We start from the raw sequence: 20,578 nt of genomic DNA, 5'->3' as shown, positions 1-20,578 counted from the left end.
TTTAAAACATGAAATAACAGATTATTTAGTCAGGGGCAATGACCTCTTTTCCCTTAGATTGTCAAATAAAAAAAATGACAACAGCGATCTGGTGGGAACAAATCAAAATTAAACTTTTTTTTTTTGCCAGATCAGCAAAAAATATATTTTTTTGGTGTGCAGCAGAATTTTAGCAATTAGTTTATGTGTGCCATAAAATGAAAAAGGCTAAAAATTGCTGCTATAAAGTATCAAAAAGAGGGAGGTGGGGGCAATTATATCTATAGCAGTTCTATAGCTAAATATATTCCAAGGCAATATATTTCTTCTTCAATTATGTCTTATCTATCAATGAATAAGCATTTGAGTAGCTTTTTTTTTTTTTTACCCTTTTCCTATAGGCTTTTTAAACTACACTTATATAAAGATCAATAAAAAAACAAAATACTTAATTTCCTAACTATTTTTATGTTTAGATGGCATTATGCTCTCCTATGTGTTCATATAATTGCAAAATAATAATTTGAATAACATACAAATAAAAATTCTTAGAGCCAGTTAGGGTAGAAACATTAAAAAACTACAAACCTTGTAGGTGTTTAGGCTCCATTTTCTAACAAGTTCTAACTTTTCCATTGCAGGATTTTTAATTTCATCTGCTAGAATAACTGGTCCACTTTTTGTCTGTGTTCTCTGGCCACCTGCATGATCATAAACACAAAAGATAAAAACACAAACCAGATAAAAACACAAACCAGATAAAGACGGGTAGGGAAAGAAAACAACACTGATGCTGTTCAAATTAAACTACTCATGCATTTAAAAAATGAGAAGTTTCCCACAAAGTGAAGGACTACAACTTTCTTGAATTGTTGAAGATAATTTCCTATTATTTAAAAAATATTTCTATTAAACACAAATCCCATGCGGTTTGTCTTTTTTAAAAAAAAAAAAAAAATGCTGTAATCAGCCTTCTTTTCTAAACATGTGCTGTTTACTTCAAGAAAAATAAAATTTCCACAATTAACCTTATAACCTAATGACCCTAAAAAAAACTGTGTCAGTAAAAATCTGAAAGGCCATATATCCCTTACAATGATCTGCTTTCACTGTACTACGTACAACCAGACAACAATAGAATGTTACTATAATTTTGGAGGATTTAAAAATACAATTGAAATTTCAAATAGTCATTAAAAATATCACCAGTATGAAAGGCCTTTATAATAATTTTAAAAGAACAATGAATTAAAAGGAGAAAAAGTTGTTTAAAAATGGTTTGAAAGTCAGCAAAAATTTCTTTTCTCACTCCTATAGCCAGACCAGTTTTTACTACAGCTTTACCGTAATCTAAAATAAAAAAATGATATATATAAAATAAAACACATCTAAGAGTTTACAAAATTCTCCTAGAAAGAAAATACAAAATATTAACATTTCATATCAAAAATAATATGGTGTTCAGTTTTTTCCTATTTTTATAGTCCAGTAATATTAAAGTACAGAGCAAATACAATGCAAAGAAATGGATTTTTCCCATATATTTTTCATTGGGCATAACTGGTAAATTACATAGTATTTTGTTACAGTCTGCAAACTATCTGTAAGCTGAGGTTGAAAATAGGAAGACACGACCTTTCCACATGATTCATTCCAAACAATGAACAACGTAACTGTTGAAGGCTCCTTTCCTGTTTAACTGAAAACAGAGAGCAGAGCTGCAAAGCTGAGAGTCTAGGATCAAAAAAGTAAACCTACATTTCCCAGAACAAAGAAAGGATGATTTAAAATGAATCAAAATTTACAATGTTTTTAAATCTTAAAGTGAATTAAATTTCAGGGTTGAGACATAGTTAATAACCTTTAAAAGCCAGAAAGATAGGTATAGCTAGAAAGATCATTTCCCTTATTGTTAAAAAAAACAAAAAAGCAGCAGCCACCAAAAAAGTCAGAATAACACACACCTAAGAGTATAAAGCAAGTGATTATGAAATTGAGTGAATTAGTTTAGCTTCAGCAGTAGCAAGAAGGGCTTTATCCAATCAGTGCAGTGAATACCTGCGGGAACAATTAAATCACTTCCTTGTGGAGCCAGTTGGCTAGCTGCAACCCTGCTAGGAGACATAACAGATGGCAGTGGTGGTGCTGAGGAACCTGGAAAGGGTAGACATTTAACTGTGAAAATCCTTTTCGTCCTCCACATGTTGTACATTTTGAATACAGATTTACTGACATTGCCTTTAAAATATTCAAAAAATAGTATCAAAAACAGGAATTGATATATTTGTTTTCTTGCAGGAATGGACTAAATAAATGGATGCTACCAGGCTGAGTTCTTGTTGCATAAATTTTTCATTGAACTCTTAAGACCAAACAAAACATATAACTATAAGAAGAAACTTGGTAAGATCACATCTAAACAGGACTTTACCTGGACTCTGCTATTTTAAAATCAACTACTAGAATGTGATTAAAGTCCCATAGCTGAATGATTTAAGGCTTAAGAAAATATTTTATTTATTTTGTTGAATCCTCACCGGAGGGACATGCTTAGAGAGAGAGAAGGGGGGGAGAGGGGGACGAGAAAGGGCGGGGGGGGGGACACTGACTGGTTGCCTTCTGTATGTGCCCCAACCGGGAACTGAACTGGCAAACTTTTCAGTGCACAGGATAAAGCTCAAACAGCTGAGCCACTCTGGCCAGATTTAAGTAAATATTTTATAACTTGCTACTCTTACATACGAAGGAAAGCTCTTTAAGTAGAAATCCAAGGGGCATGTAATACTGTATAAAATTTATAATTAAATTTATAGAAATGTGAATGAATCACAGCCTTCATAGAATATCATGGCTAAAACTTCCAAATCATAAATCAAATGTCATATAGTGTAGATCATTGTTATTCATAGTATGGATGCAAGGAACTATCAATTATGTCACCTGGGAGCTCATTAGAAATGCAAAAATCTCAGGCTCTGTCCCTTAATAAGGGCTTAATAAGGCCCTGGCAATTAACAATACGAAAACCTTAATTTGGACTGGATCATTTGGACTGGATCTAACATTTAAAATCTAAACATGCAATAGACCTAAATACATTGGTTCCACCTTTCAAAGTGATGGATACCTGTCTTTTTAAGTCTGCTGAATCACAAAATTTAAAACTGGAAGAGATGAGGGTAATCAACCAGTCTGACATTAAACTATAAGAGAAACAAGTCCCAGAGAGGTTAAAATAGCTTCTTATTAGAGACTCGGATGTTCTGAATCCAAACCATATCTTTATTAAATTCAATACAGAAAACACCAATCCATAAGTTACTCGTTGAGCTGGAAGGCACTTGAATAGGTTATCCAGTCCAATCACCATTTTAAACAAAGACTATCTCACTACTATCCAAGGCACAAGGCTTTCTATTATATAGAAGCGCTAAATAAGAAATGACTACTGTAGTGCCGTTTCTTGATGATCTCAGGAGCAGAGCTCTGTCGTTCTGGTTATTACTGTTTATTAATCTTGCATAAGAAATAATCCTACGACACAACATGAGATGTGTTTAATATATGTAACAAATGATACAGAACTTTCTAAACTAAAATAGCAAAAAACACACTATTGAGGTAACTGGGTACTTCCGTTTTTGCTTTATTTTCAAGGGTAATTATCACTTCTCTGCATTTTCAAACTCTTTAAATCACTAATTTAGACTAAATTAATTACTAAAATCATCCACTTATATCCAATAAAAATAATTTTAGGATCTTGCTAATTGACTAAATTTGGGGTATTAGCTTGTTTCATCTCAACACGAGAAATCTAGGAATATGAATAAATGTATACAATGATGAAAATCCCATTAAAAGAAAACTTGGGTACCAAGTACACACTTCACTCTTATGACCTTTGGTTTATTCATGATTTCTACTATTATTAATTCTGCAACATATGTTTTAGGCAGATTTCAATATTTGTTTTGGTTAGGCTGAATTTAAGTATAATGTCTTCTAAATTTGCTCTAGAGATGGAAAAGTAAATGGCTAAATACTCTTCTTGCAGTAACTGTTCACATAATAGAGTCATTATTAAGTTATCAATCAGTCATTTTTCCAGAGAGCTAATGCAGTCCAAACTCCTTTAATATTTTCCCCTAAGATCTATTTCCTAAATTTTAATCATACTGCTTTTTCTCATGGGCATTCCAATTCACCCATACATGTCTTAAAACAAAGTCACTTAAAACAACTACAACTTTCCAATAAATGCCTAACTAATCTGAGTATGGCAGAATGATTATCTTTTTAATACATTGATTAACAATGCAGTTTGTGTTAAAAAATGTTTTATAAAGTCAATTCAAAGACACATAAATTACTGCCATTATCATGAAACATATTTTTTATTCCAATTTGAAGAGTTAGGATGTATCTATAAGTAAGTGAAAATAACTGGCATTTTCATGCTCATGCAGAACAGTTTTAATGGCCAGTTGATCTCAATTATTGTGTAATACTATTCCACTAAAGGGGAAGAAGGTTAAAATAAATGTCAGCTAAATAATTACATTGAAAATACTTAAAATGTCTTAATAGTAAAAGTACTTTTTTATTCTATGTTACATTTAAATTTGGAAATTGGTGATTGGTCGAAAAATAGTGGTGTCACATTATACAAACTAAGCCTTATATCTTTAAGCACTCATAATTTTAGGCACTCAAATATAGAATAGTATTACTACAAGAGGTAAGGAATGCAAAGGGATGGAGATAATCTTTTTTCATTTGTGAAATTATAATGTAGTATTAAAATTAATATACTTCATTGAACATAACCTATAGCAACTAATTTAACTATAGCTCTGTGAAGAAAATCCATTTTTTACATCCAAATGTTTACATTTGGTTTTAGTTTCTTTCACTCATGTGAAAATGAAAAAACACTTTAAAAAGGTTGTTATAGGCAAGAGCTTTAAAAAAGGAGGCAATTTTGTCCTTTATATTAAAAATAGACATATATATATGGGATGTGTGCAGAAGAATTAACACAGCAAGTCTAACTGCTTAGTCTTAAAAAGACCAGTGTTTAAGACTAGCCCTTAGATGGTGTCTGGGAGCTTAAATTTGGGTAAGATTCCTTCTTATCCCCAGAATGGTAAGACAGGCTCAGTGTGCCTAAATTGTTTATGCAAACAATGTGGTCTATGCTAAACACCTGCTTTCCTTCTGGGTGTCTGGAATCTTGGTACATGCTAGGCAGAGGATGCCTATGGAGCAACCCAATAAAAATCCTGGGCACTGAGTCTCTAATGAGCTTTCCTGGCAGCAATATTTCACACATGTGTCACAGCTCTGCTGGGGGAATTAAGTATGTCCTGTGTGACTGCACTGGGAGAAGACCCTCTCAAGCTTATGCCTAGTTCCCCCCAGACTTCACCTCAGGCATCCTTTATCTTTGCTAACTGTGCTTGGTATACTTATACTGAAATAATCATAGCAGCGAGTATGACTATATACTGAGTCCTGTGAGTCCCTCTTAGCAAATTACTAAGTCTGATGGTGCTCTTGGAGGCCTCCTATATAGCATGTACAGTTGGAAAAATAAAAGTTGCATTCTCCTAATTTCTTTGAAATAGGAAATATGTATTTACAAATCAATATTGACTAATAGCTATATATTTTGTGGTTATAAGCTAAAATCACCTAAAGCTGCATTTTGATATAATTTTTGAGTTTTTATTTCAGTATTTTAAAACCAATTCCTATATAATAATCAGTGACATTATGCACACTGAACTATTTATATGAAGACTACTAAAACAATTCCTAAATCATTTAGATTGAAGAGAAAAAGGAATATGCTTATGATTGGTGTTTTATCATTGAATTAAAGGGCTCAATTCTTATGCTTTATTAATAAAGGTAGCATTTGATGAACTCCCATCCTCCACCCCAGCTATCTTTAAAAATACATGGGATCTTACCTTGATATGCTCCTGCTTCAATAGCCCCTTCTTTGGTACTGTCAAAGCCATGAGATGTAATTTGGGTTTCTGAGAGACCAAGTCCAGCTGGTAACGAACGCTTCAAATCCTTAGCAACGTTTGAATAAAAAAAAAAATCTTTGTAAAAAGTCTCACATCACACTAACAGTTTAGGATAACAGTGCCCTCCTAATCACATCTTAAACTAATTTTCTCTCTACACTGTAGTATTCCCTTATGCTGTCTCAGCATTCTATAATGCGTAATAGCAGCAAACTCGGCAAGATTAGCTACTAAGAGGTACGGTATATATTAAATACAAAATACTTTCATTATTCTAGAACTGAGCAGCAGGTAGATATTAAAATTCAGCTTTCAAATTTCTAATCTATTGATACATCAGGAAATCATTTTAGAGAACAGAATTAAGATGACTAAAAACCCATATTTAATCTTAAAAAATTGACTGATGTGTAATATAACCATAATGAGCCTGGCTAATAGATCAGCATAAACAAATCATCCACTTGCAATATTAATTTTCCTTTGACTTCAAGCTTAGCTCAGTAAATGGCTTCTCTGGCTTCAATGAGGGTGAGAAAAAGGAAATTTCCTGCTCTTTAAATTTACATTAAGCAAATTAGCTTATAATTGGAACTTAACCTAATAAATACAATTATTCAACATTCAGCCTTATAGCAAAAAAAAAAGGGGAGGGAGAGAAAGCCAGAAAACATAAATTTCCAATTAAAAGTCCTTTCTTTCCTTTGGCCTGAATATGAGGAATTATCTAATTTTCATAATCAGATTCTATGAATAGATCCTACTGATTTTCAACAATGACAAGTTAGTGATGCACTAAAAGACAAATGTCTTTAAAATCCTTTTGTAATACTCAACCCCACCACATATAATGTATAGTTATACTCTGAAAACTCAGAACTAACATTTTGAGTTTTCTAATTTGTAAAATTCAAAGCTTAACAGATACAGTCTCTCATAACTGACAAGTGTTGAGAAGGTTTTTCTTGAGAAGCTCATTAATTTTGCCTAGGCAATTACTTGATTGGTATGGTGGACCCTAAATAACTAATGAGATCAATTCTCATCTTAGGTGATTTACCAAACAGCATCTCACACAGGTGATGTTCTCTCCTTGTTACACTTGCATCCCCCAGATTCAGGGCACTCCTGATCTTCCTCTGATGTCATCTGATATGTCCTATTGTCTCCTTTGCTGATTCCTTCTCATCTCTCCAACCTCCAAATTCTGGTGTGCCCCAGGGTTCAATCAAAGGACTTTTTCTCCTATACTCATTTCTTGGGTGATCATATCAATTCTTCTGGCTTTAAAAATCATCTATACATTGACAACTACCAAATTTATGTGTCTTACCTGGGCCTCTCTCTTTAACTCCAATATATTTAACCACATACCTGTCATTTCCACTTGGGTTTCAAATAGGAATTCTCAAACTCAGTATGTCCCCAGCTGATTGATTAAACACTAAATAACAACCCCCCAAAGCACAAAAAAATTAAGTAAATCAATAACATCACCTATAGTTTTTACTCCTTTTAGTTAATGGCATTTCTATTATCAAAATCTAAGCCCAAAATCTTAGGACTGACTCATCTTTTTCTCTCATACCCACCCACATCCAAACCATCATCAGATGCCATTAGATCTACCCTCAGAAAGTGGGGTGTCCCCCAAAGATGTATATACACTTTGAATAATTATTCATTTCAATGGGTTAAATCTGAAAAGAAAGAAATGTCAATTGAGCTATCAGCCATTAAGTGTGTATACATTTTTTTGGGACACCCTGTATTTCCAGGATCAAACCAATTCTCTCCACCTCCACTCCTTTTAGTTAATGGCATTTCTATTATCAAAATCTAAGCCAAAAACCTTAGGACTGACTCATCTTTTTCTCTCATACCCACCCACATCCAAACCATCATCAGATGCCATTAGATCTACCCTCAGAAAGTGGGGTGTTTCCACCCTGGTTTAAGCTAGCATCATATTTCACCTGGATTATTCCAAGAGCCTCCCAACTGGTCTTCCTGCTTCTGTCTATGACATATACCTCTAACTCTACACATCAACCACAGTTTTATCCCCTATACAAAACTCTCTAACAGCCCCTAATCTTGCTTGAAGCAAAATGCAGACAATTAAATGTTCTCAAGATATTACATACTTTGACTTCATCTCTACTAGCTTATCAGGCTTGCTGCCACACTGTTTCTTCAAAAACAATAAACCTACCTCTATTTCAGGGCCTTTGTACTTGCTTTGTATTTTCTTTCTAGAATGCTCTTCTACCAGAAATCCACAGGACTTGCTCCTCTATTGCTCCTTTTGCCAGAGATGCTTCCCTCCAACAATGTATAAAATAGCAACTCCCACAACTGTCACACTGGAACTCCCTACTCTGCTTAACTAGTTTTATTTTTCTCATAGCAGTTACCACTAAGTAATATATTACGTGTATATTTGTTAATGTTTGTCTCCCCTCACTATACTGTAAGCTTCATGAGAGCAGGGAGGTTGCCTATTTTGTTTATGCTATATAGTTATCAGTTTAAATAATACCTGAGATGTAGCAGATGTTCAATAAATATTTGTTGAATAAATGAATTTGTTGAGTGAACTAAAGGACTTATGACCCAACACCATTAGATTAAAAAGCTGCTATAGCAATAGCTTTATTTTCAAATTTAATTTGATGAGTATTTGCTTACTCTTACTATATGTTAGACTTTCTGGGAAAAGAAAAAAAAAGAGATTCAGTCCTTGCCTGATTGGAAAGACAAGATATGCAAACATTAACGTAAAAGTTGAACTTAGTACCAAAGTAAAGACAAGTAAATATCAGAGGACTTCAGAATAGGGACTCAGTCCATGAGAACCAACTAGGAAAGAAGAAAGTACTGCTTTAGCTCTGAAACGTAAGGATTTATTTACAAATGGAACCAACATTTAGCACCAACTTCATGACAGTTACTGCTTTAGACACTACGGGTGCAGCAGTGTAGGAAACAGTCTCTGCCCATGTTACTCACATGGGGGGTGGAGGGAGCAGACTGATAGTAAACAAATAATTGTATAATAATATATTAGGTAATAAAAGTGCTGAAAATAAGTAGTAAGTACTCAATAAGTTGTTCATTTTGTTTTTTTAAAGGCAGGATAATAGAGATACAGAGTGATAGGCAAAGGGTGCTACTTTAGGTGGGGTACTCTGTGAAGGTCTCTTCGAGGAGGTAAAATGTGAGCAGAATGCTAAACAAACAAGTGATGGAGTGAGCCATGTGGCTATGTGGGGAAAGAACCAAGAAGTAAAATTTAACAGTGATGTTTCATTTCTTAATTGAATGGTATTCACCATTCTGTGAATTCACTTAACCAAAATATAATTCACATGCCATAAAATTTATTTACAGAATTGTATAGCCATCACCACTAATTTTAGAACATTTTTATCACCCCAAAAAGAAACTCTGCACCCATTAGAAGCTACTTTCCATTCTTACCCTTCCCTAGCCCCTGAGAACCACTAATCTACTTCCTGTTCCCATAGGTTTGTTTACTCTGGACAGTCATATAAATGAAATCATATAGTATGTGTCTTGTTGCATACTGCGTTCAAGGTTCATTCATATTGCAGCACACAGGGTGGGGCAAAAGTAGGCTTATAGTTGTGAGTATGCAAAAGACAGAATTTATTCTTCCATTATTAAGTATTGTATTTTTTCCATATGAACAACTGTAAACCTATGTTTGCCCCACCCTGTATATCAGCAGTTCATTTCTTTTTATGGTAGAATAATATTCCATTGTATGGATATAGTACATTTTGTTTATCCATTCAACTGATGGATCATCATTGGACTGTTTCCATTTTTTGACTATTACAAATGATGTTGCTAAGAACATTAGCATATAGTACATGTTTTTGGCTGAGTTATATGGTAATTTTATGTTTAACCTTTTGAGGAATTGTCTGTTTTCCAAAACAGCTGCACCATTTTACATTCCCAAAAGCAATGTATAAGGGTTCTAATTTCCCCACATCTTCACCAACCCTTTTTATCTCTTTTTTTTTTTCAGAGTGAGGAAGGGAGAGGGAGGGAGAGAGAGATAGAAACATCAATGATGAGAGAGTCATTGATCGGCTGTCTCCTGCAAGCCCCCTACTGGCGATCGAGCCCACAACCTGGCCATGTGCCCTGATAGGGAACACAACCATGACCTCCTGGTTCATAGGTCAATGCTCAACCACTGAGCACCACTGGCCAGGCTATTATATGTTTTTATTATAGCCATCCTATGAAGTAGTATCTCAATGTAGTGTTGATTTGCATTTCCCTGATGACTAATGATGTTGAACATCTTTTCATGAACTTATTGGCCATTTACATATCTTCTTGGGAGAAATGTTTATTTAAATCTTCAGCCCTAGTTTTAATTGGGTCATTTGTCATTTTACTGTTGAGTTGTGGGCTGCCTTTTCACTTTCTTCTTTCTGTTGTTCTTAGAAGTACAATAGTTTTACAAGTTGATAAAGTCCAATTTATCTATTTTTTTGTTTGCTGTTGCTTATGCTTTTGGTATCGTATTCAAGAAACTGTGCCGAATCCAAGGTTGTTAAAACTCACATTTACGTTTTTCTTCTAAAAGACTTAGCACTTACCATTTAAATCCTTGATCCATTTTGAGTTAATTTTTGAGTATGGTGTGAGATTTGGGTCCATCTTCATTCTTGGCATGTGTATAGCAAGTTGTCCCAGCACCACTGTTGAAGACTATTTCTTTCCACATTGAAAACTGTCTTGGTACCTTGTTGAAGCTCAACTGACCATGAATGTAAGGGTCTATTTCTGTACTCTCAATTCTGTTTTATTGATCTATATGTCTTTTTTATGCCAGTACCATACTGTTTTGATTACTGTAGCTTTGTAGTAAGTGTCAAAATCAGAAGTAGTAAGACCTACAACTCTGGTCTTTTTCAAAATTATTTTGGCTATACTGGATCCACTGCATTTGCATATAATCAGTTTGTCAATTTCTATAGAAAGCCAGCTGGGATTTTAATAGAGATTCTGCTGAATCTGATCAATCTGGGGAGCACAGCCACCTTAACAAATTAAGCCTTTTGATCCATGAATATTGATCCATTTATTTAGATTTTCTTTAATTCTTTGGACAATGTTCTATAGTTTTCAGTTCTAAAATCTTGCACATATTCCTGAGTATATTCTTATTTTTGATGCTATTATAAATGTAATTGTTTTCCTAATTTTATTTTTGGATTATTTATTCCTAGTGTATAGAAATAAAGTTGAGTTTTACATCCTGAAATTTTACTGAACTTACTAGTTCTGAACACAAACAACATACAAATGGCACATTAGGTCTAAGACAGTTGTGTTTACTGTGTTCTTGGAACCTACCTGAGAGAACAATACTCATTTAAATCATCTGTCCTGTCACAAAAATGTGTAAATTTCCAGAAAAGAGACATAATAGTAGCAGTAGTTGGAAAGAGGGGAATTAGTAATAGGTTAAACAGTAAACATAATGGATATCTCTGATCACCTGAGTTTTCAAGAAGTTACAGAGACACCTTCCATCTTGTCATACACAGCCTCCAGAAGAAACAACTTCCAGTTGTCTGAGGATATGACATCTCGCCCAATGGTCTCCCAGTGGTCCTTTAGTCAACAAACAAAAGTGCTTCCAGAAAAAAACACCCATCCGTGTTCTTTATGTAAAACAGATGCAAAATCTGAAAAGCACTAAGGCCTTCCTATGCCTAAACTGTTACTAATGGGATTCTAACCAAAAATAGTACCAATGGGTCCATTCACATTCTGAACAGAATTATCATTTTGAGAGTGGTCTGGCAACTAAGTGAAGCACAAAATGATATTTGCTATGTGACAGGAATATATGACTTGTTATATAACAGTATTTTATGAACTTGTTGACTGTTTTTTGATATAGTCTCTAAGTAATAGAATTTAGCCTCATAGCTCACAAAAACTTTAAATGTGCCTTTATATTAACCCTTATTTTATTTATTTATTTTTTAATTTTCACCCAAAGATATTTTTTTTCATTGCTTTTGAGAGAGAGTGGAAGGGAGGGAGGGGGGAGGGGGAGAGCGGGGAAGGAGGGGGAGAGAGAGAGAGAGAGAAATATTGATGTGAGAGAGACACTTCGATTGGTTGCCTCCTGCACGCGCCCCAACCTGGCTGGGGATCAAGCCTGCAACTGAGGTACGTGCCCTTAGCCAGAATGAAACCCGGGACCCTTCAGTTCGAGGGCTGATGCTCTAACTACTGAGTCAAACGCCAGTATGGCTCTTACTTTTTTTAAAAGTATCTCAGTTATAAGCTGTGTCTAGCTTAGTAATATATTAAATATCTGCTACTGCATTCACTCCTATAGTTTCTGGAATACATTTGAGAGATACATTTGAGAGACAATGATCTCATTTACAACCAACAACATAAAATCCCTTATTTGCATTTTTATGTCATTGACACTCAACTAAAAGTTTAAGACTTTGCAAAGCTGTGCTTAACAACTGTACAATAAAATGGAATAAACCTGAAGTTAACTTCCTATTGAAGCTATGAGGACAGTGCTGCAGCATTTAATCGCTTTTAAAAATAAATTTTCAAATAATTAAGCTAAAACAAAATATAATGCTTTTGGCAAATAAGTTTCATGTATATTTTAAGTCATTTTTTAAAGGATACAAAATAACATTTGTAATAACAGCTGCCATAAAACTGTGAGGGGGTGCTTGTTTCCAACCAAAATAATTTGCCTCCATTGCGCCTGTTTTAACTGAGGTAAGACAAGAATGAGGTTAAAAATCTAAGTTTAGAATTTATAATTTAGCATGGTAATCTGCTTTTGAACTAAAGTTAGTGCAAGACCAACACATAAAGAACACAAAATGTTCAGCAAATTTGCTTTAAAATACATTTCCTTAAAACTATGCACAACACTACAAGAGATAAGCAGAACTAGAGATTTGTTAATTAATCCTCCCCTTTTACTTAGGGTGAGGAGAAATCTTGAATAAAGGCACAATTCTCAAAACATATACTGTAACTACCAGCAACCTGTAAGGATTCCCCAAGTATTCTATAAACTCTCTTCTCCCTTAGTTTCCTTCCACTACACTCTCCCAGTTTTCCTCCTATCTACATCTTTAAAATGGCCTGGTGTTCTTTACTGGTTCTAGTTTCTCTACAGGAGCAAAGTCCTAAGTCTTACTACTTCCCTTCCTCCCTTGGTGGCCTAACTGATCTGTCCCCCTTGTTTCTAGTCTTGTCACTCCTGAAATTCATTCTTCAAACTGTAGGCAGAGACAACTGTCTACAATGCAAATCGGACTGAGACAGATCCATTTTTATGTCATTTAGTGGCTGTTCTCTATTGCCTTTTAGGTAAAGTCCAAACTCCTGAACATGGTATTAAGGTTTTTCAGGACCTGGTCCCTACTTACCTCTCTAGCCTCACTTCTCACACATCTGCCTCTGTATTCTCCACTTCAGCAAAAGAGAATTTTCAATTTTATGGTCTCACACCATTCTCAGGGCTTTAGAGTTGCCTCTGATGAGCACATTCTTCACCTTTCTTCATCTGGCCAGCTCATCCTTACAGTTCCGCTTGGACAGCAATTCCTTAGGTGACCTTTCTGTACTCCAGCCAGCTCCCAGCCCATACTATACCTCATGTGGTATTAAAATTAACTTACCTACATCCACTCTCCCTGCTGGCTGGAAATTCGCTAAGACCAGGCTGCATATCCATCTTGTTCCCCTTTAGTATTTCTAGCATCTGGCAGTTATACTACTAATACTTCATTTACTAAGAAATTTTCTCAACTTAAACATCTTATCTCATTCTTCAAAATGGATAAAATCTTCCAAAGCATTTATATAACTGTTAAAGAAACAAATTGAAAACTCTATGTTAAATGTTCTGTGAATTTTGATCATTTAACATTTCCCTCTGTTATGACGGTTAGCTGCCTATAAGGAATATTTGCCGGAAACAAAGCTATTATTCAAACAGGCCTCCACATGTCCAGTTCTACCGTCAACATACCGCAAACCTCCTCACAGTGCCCTCTCTGCCTCCCCTCCACCACTATCTTGAGTCAAAGCTGATTATCCTCCAACACTACTTATCAAGGAGGTAGAAGGCAGGGTCAGCAGAGCTTTCTCAGCTACTTCTAAACTACCAGTTCTCAGACTTAGGTCTGGGTAAGAATAACCTGAGAAACCTATTAAAAATGCAGATTCTTCTTAGCTGCCTGTTCCGATTCTCATTAAGTTGGAGTGTGGAGCCCAGGAGTCAGAATTTCAAATAAGCAAGCCCTGTGATTCTGATGCAGGGAATCCTTTGCCTACATTTTGAAGACCTGTTGTAGAGAACTGCTTTCCTATCCTTGTGCAATACAGCCCACGCCCCCACCTCCTTGTGGGCCACCCAACTGCACTGCCCTCCTCACCACTGAACACTGTCCTCTACTGTCTTTCCAGTCAATGCCAAACATTTATCGAGGGCTCAGGCATATCCAAGTCTTCTGCTCTATCCCACCTCTTACCATTATCCTGGGTGTTTTGAACCTTTTGCATGTCATTGGGCACACTTTCAGGGAATGATTCTATGTTCAGTTTGCAATTCCTCCCAAAATGATACATAAGGTATCTAATAAGCTGAATTTTCATCATTCATCAAGAACATAGCCTATTAATGGCATGGTATATAGTTTGTTGCTTTATTATTTTTAACACAAATTATGAAATATTTAAAATGCAATAAAATGAATTGCATGAGCCTGTCTACCTATGTTGATGTAGAATGGCTGGTTGTAGTAATAACAATCTGTAAAGGTGTATGATACCTCCCCCCCCCCATATATTTCTAGAAAACCTCAAGTTGGTAGTTTGATTCAGGTTTGGTAATTTGTAGTTGAAAAGGAGCCAACAAAAATTGAGGGCAGATAAAAGATATATTAGACTACTATAGTACAACCCAACCTACACTTCAGTCTCAGATTTCATTAACCTCTCATCTCTAACACCTCTTACCTTTCATGCCCCATTCTACTTAGGCAACTGGAACTCCCATGGCCACTCTTTGGACCTTGTCATCAGTCAGGAAGCAACACTTCTGGAGACTCAAGTCTAATAACTAACTTTATGATCACAATCTCATTCTATATCTGTTATTCCACTTGATCAAGATAGTAAATCCCCTGATTTATCTATTTTCTCCATTTTATCAACACACATGCACACACTCTTAATCTTGTTTCTCTCTATCCCAGTCCCCATTTATTCTTTCAACAAACATTTACCAAGAACTTATAGTATCCCTATCTTGTGGCGTTTTACTGCCTAGCCTTGTCACCTCACCCTACCCTGCATTCCCTCAGTCTACCCTCTAAAGTTTGATAGGATGAAATTATGTACCAGTTCGAATCACGGAAATGCTGAATTCACTCAAAGACTATCACTGAGAAAACCTGTATGTATCTACATTCCAAAAAGTCCTCCTAGAGATCAAAAACTTATTTATGATAGCATTTGTTTTAAATAAAGGCACAATTTATGGATTATAATTCAGATAGATAAGCTTCAGCCTTTCATTAAAAATTATATTTATTCACAATTTTTAACAGATATCCCAACCCAGGGTTAATTTAATAGATGTATCTATAATAAACACATATTTTAAAACTTATTTTGTGGTAAAAGTAGTAAGAATATACTCTACACTTGAAAAGTGAATATTTAAAATGAATCTAGGTTTGCATGGTTTAAACAATGAAAAACATTTGCAAAACACTTGTCATACCTCTAAAAGGGTCCAAGACGCACATTTGGTAAAAACTGGCCTTCAGAAAACACCCCCAACAAATCAATGTTGCCATTGACTGAGCTACTAAATGTTTTGATGTAATGCAGAAATATTACACCATATTACTATATATTATGGAGACAGGCTCATCACATTCTATTCAAACTCTAGGGTAGGATGACGGAAGTAGAAAACGTTAAATTTTAAGTGCTTATACTGGAATTCATTCATTTATTGAGCAACTACTGTTAACCATATGTTGTGTGCTATGCTGTCTCTGCTCTAAAGGTGATTCCAGTCTCTTGGGAAAAGTAGATAAATAAATGGACAGATAAGACATTGCGGCAAGGGGATGAAATATGTCCAATTTCTATTCTTAGATTCCTTCCATATCTTCTCCAGACTGCTAGAACATATTCACTCAGACTGATAAGTACAGGGGAATGAAGAAACTACTTAGTTCAACAAAAGCATTAAGAATAAAACACCAACAACAAAGATGCCACACACCAAAACTTCCACACCACCAACAGCAGCAGCAAAGATGATACAAGCTAGGAAATTAAGGACACAAGATGTATCAAGCCTAAGAGTACAATATCTCTTCCCTGTTGTTAAATGTAAGTCTAGAAACCTGTTTCTGGTTCACTCATTCATTCATCAGACATTTAATGAAAGCCTCTGTTATCTACTGTGTCCCAGCACTGTTCCCAGGCCCTGGAGATAAGGTAATGAATGGGAATGTTCTTGCCCTCACAGTACTTATAGTCAAATCACACAAGCTTTTGGTACAGCTAGTTAATATGAATAATTCCATCACAAACTCAAGGGCCCTTTTCCTCAGTTTAAAATAGAATAGTGAGACTTGAGGATCTCTAAGTTACTCCCACTCAACTAAAATCCTGCGATTTAACTCAAAACTTGTAGACCAGGAGTTTTTAAGACCCAGGGAAACTAAGGATCCAAATACAGGGTTTAGGAGGTCCTAAACTCCCTAAAATTGAATACAAAATTTGATATCTTGTGTATATGTAAATTTTTCTAGAGGAAAGAGTCCATAGGTGGAAAAATCTGAATTGTGGATTTTAGTCATGGGCCAACCACAAGAAAAGTTTCCTGTCAGTTATACTTACTAAGGTCATGTCTCTAAATCTGTCAAATATAACTTAATGCACAAGAAATTTCAACCAAATGAAGCTAATATTTGCTTCTCCTTTTATTTTATTGCACAAACTGCACATTTCTAATCTAATATTTTGACGAGCAGTACAATGATAAACTACAAATAATATGCAGTTTACAAGTCAAAGATCAATTTGTATTCTTAGACAAGAACTTTACTAATCTTTGAAAAAACTATGAATTACTTTTTATTAAGAAGTAAAAATAGCCCGGCTGGGCATGGCTCAGCAGTTAAGCGTTGACCTAGGATCCAGGCGATCAGGGTTTGATTCCCGGTCAGGGCACATGCCCGGGTTGCGGGCTGCAGCCGATCAATGACTCTCTCATCATTGATGTTTCTAGCTCTCTCTCTCCCTCCCTCTCTCTGAAATCAATAAAGATATATTTTTTTTAAAAAAAGAAGTAAAAATATTTTCGCTGTAATCAAACTGCAATAATACTAAGATCATTATCCTATGCACCTCATCTTAATAAAGAGAGTAATAAGCCTCAAAACATTAACATATGTTAAACTGCTGCCAGAGGATCCCTACAGCAAGTTCTTCCATTAAAGTCTCTATATGAATGTGAAGAATTTAACCAGAGCCTCTCTGAGGTCCGACTAAGAAGGGGAATCAAATGAAAAATGAAACATCTGCAATGAGACACAAAAACATTTATAATTTCACTGCCTGTGCCACAGTGACACCAACAGGCCAGTCAAGTTATAACAACTAAATAAGCTATGGTCATAATTTTATAAGACTGCATTTTAAAAAGAGCATTATGCAGTATGCATTAAATAAAAGCCATTTTATAATTTCAGACAACAAGCAGGTATAAAAAGAATATGTATATAAATAAAATACTTCAGAAAACTGGTTATGATCCAGTTTTACATGAGATCTTTCCTGGTCTATAAAATATAGTCTAATGCTAAGAAATACATTTTAACACTTTTATGAACTTTTATTTATATTAAAATAGAAATGTGAATTTGAGATTAAATGCAATTTCCCTTTTATTGCTCAGAAAATAGTGAAAAGAAAGTGTGCCAAAATTTAGGTAAATAGTGGGACAAAATTAGGTTTACAGTGTTGAGTACTCAAAACAGAGTTTATTTCTAGTATTATTACTTATTAATTACTACATTATTTTTCATACAAACAACTATAGACCTATTTTTCCCCCACCCTATATGTTCCTAATAGATCCTGAGTGTAATTTATTCAACACAATCAAAATATGCTTTTGAAATACTGTTTTTCACTCATGGTAAAAGGGATCACACAGGCAATTTTTATTTTAATTAAAGCATACTAAACACATAAGAAACTCTCATCATGCATATACTTTTCATAAGAGCATGTACAAACAGAAACAAATTTTATGATGTTGAAATTCTTTTGGGGAGGCGAAGTGCTGGTTGAAGTGGATTATTGCCTCTAAGGAGCCCTTCCCACTGATAAAGTTACATTCAATTAGGGAAAGCCTCTGGGACAACATCTCCTTTTTTCCTTCTCTACCTTCAATAGAAAGTGAAATAACATTGCAGGGGAATCTCCAAAAAGAGAATTTGACATTAACCATTGAGTAAACCTAAAAAGCATAAAGTGAAACAGCTTTCACTGCATAAGCAAAGAATTCATATAGATATATTATGGTTTAATGCACTTTACTCTATTAAGACTCTATTCGTAAGTTAAAATTTGAAAGGATTAAAAAAAACAAAAACTTTTTTCAGTGTTACCCAAAATGTTACCCAAAGGTAAATAAAGGTTCTTAACTAAAAATTCACAAATAAGTTTAAGGTACAAGACAATTGTGAAAAAGAATAAAGGCAGAGGAATTAAGTACCAGGTATCAAAGCTAATGCTAATATTTGTTCCAGACTTAATCACAGTAGTAAGTAAGAAAGAAAGATAATGCAGTTAAGGATGGAGAAAAAGACCAAGAAATAAAATAGTCTAGTAACAGACGCATACGTAAATGAGTACCTGATTAACAGTAAAAACCCCCTAGTGGAGAATGGAGTATTTTCGATAAACAGTTACTACCAATTAGATATTTATATGATTAAAAAAAATCCTGAACCCCCCCCTACATCACACCATACACAAATTTTAATTCAAGATGAACCACAGATCTAAGTGCAAGAAGCAAAACGATAAAACTTTGAGAAGAAAGCAGAGTATCTTCATCATACTGGGTAGGCAAAGATTTCCTAAAAGGGTCACAAAAACCACTAAAAGGAAACATTGATAAAACATTGACTTCATTAAAATTAACAACTTTTTGTTCATCAAAAGTACCATTAATAGAATGCAAAAGCAAGTTTCAGACTGGAAGAAAATATTTACAACACACATATCCAAACAAATGACTTACACCTGGAATATATAAAGAACTTGTACAAATGAATTAGAAAAGGCACACACCTAATAGAAAAATGGCCAGAGGACTTGAAAAGGCACTTCATAAAAGATAACATCCAAATGATCAATATGAATATGAAAATATGCTCAACATCATTAATCACCAGGAAGTTACCAGGGAAGTGCACATCAAAACTACAATGAGATACCATTATACTTCCATCAGAATTGCTAAAATTAAAAGGTATGATAATACCAAGAATTGGTAAGGATGTGGAAAAACTAGAACTCTCACTCATTGCTAGTCGGATTGTCAACTGGCTCAACCACTTTGGAAAATTAGTTGACAATATCTACCAAACCCAAACATCACACACTCATGACCTGGCAATTCCACTCTTAGGTATATACCCAACAGAAATGGGTGATCATGTACACCAAAAGACCTGCACAAGAATGGACACAGCGGCTCTATTCATAGTCAGTCACAGACTCGAACAACTAAGGTATCCATTAACTGAACAATGGATATACAAATTTTGGTATACTAACACAGTGGAAATTTATATTACAATGAAAAGGAATTAAATACTGCCTCAAGCAACAAGATGGATAAACTTCCCAGACATAATAATGAGTGACAGCTAGTAAAAAAAGGGCACATATTATGATTCCATTTATATGCAGTCCAGAAACAGTCAAAAGCAATCTATGATGGTAAAGTTAGAATAGTATCGATTACCCTAGGAAGGAGTGAGGTGTATTGCCTATAAGAGGGCAAGAGAAGGCCAGCTCAGGTCCTGGAAATGTTCTAAATCTTGATGTGGGTGGTGGTTCCACAGAGCTGTACATTTAACATTTGTGCTTTTAAGTGTGTATAAGCTAAAGCTCAAAAAAACAAAACAAAACAAAACAAAACCAAAAAATACACAGCAGCAACAAGAAAAAGAAGAGGCCTAATACGGCAGGTGAATCTCCAAAATAATGCAGTATTTTGTGTGTACTGCATTTTTCTTAAACAAAGGTCTTTAGTTTTCATTAAACTGTATATTAGAATATCAATTCCCCAAGGGCAGGTATTTTTATTCTCTGCTATATCCCCAGAACCTGGTATACAGCATATAATAAGTATTTGCAGCATAAATTTACAAAAGGAGGTGTTACTAAAAATAAGATGAAGC

At 34.8% G+C, this 20,578-nt stretch overlaps 1 protein-coding gene across 3 annotated transcripts in view; it reads right to left on the bottom strand.

Annotated features, from left to right (window-relative positions):
- The window catches only part of ARFIP1 (ARF interacting protein 1), a 76,801-nt gene that overhangs the window by 35,324 nt on the left and 20,899 nt on the right, over positions 1-20,578 (bottom strand). For 2 of the 3 annotated variants that reach the window (XM_016197783.2, XM_087816510.1), the window contains exons 3-5: positions 5,958-6,066; positions 2,038-2,133; positions 568-680 (exon numbers count right to left, since the gene is read on the bottom strand). In XM_016197783.2, coding sequence (XP_016053269.1) covers positions 568-680; positions 2,038-2,133; positions 5,958-6,066 — 318 coding nt within the window. The remainder of the gene's footprint in view (positions 1-567; positions 681-2,037; positions 2,134-5,957; positions 6,067-20,578) is intronic. The other variant, XM_016197784.2, reaches the window with a different exon arrangement.

This window comes from Miniopterus natalensis, chromosome 4, assembly GCF_054644295.1.
Source record: "Miniopterus natalensis isolate mMinNat1 chromosome 4, mMinNat1.hap1, whole genome shotgun sequence".
In the NCBI taxonomy this organism is placed as follows: domain Eukaryota; kingdom Metazoa; phylum Chordata; class Mammalia; order Chiroptera; family Miniopteridae; genus Miniopterus; species Miniopterus natalensis.
The sequence above is the reverse complement of the archived record's forward strand: the minus strand, read 5'-3'. Positions and strand labels throughout refer to the sequence as shown.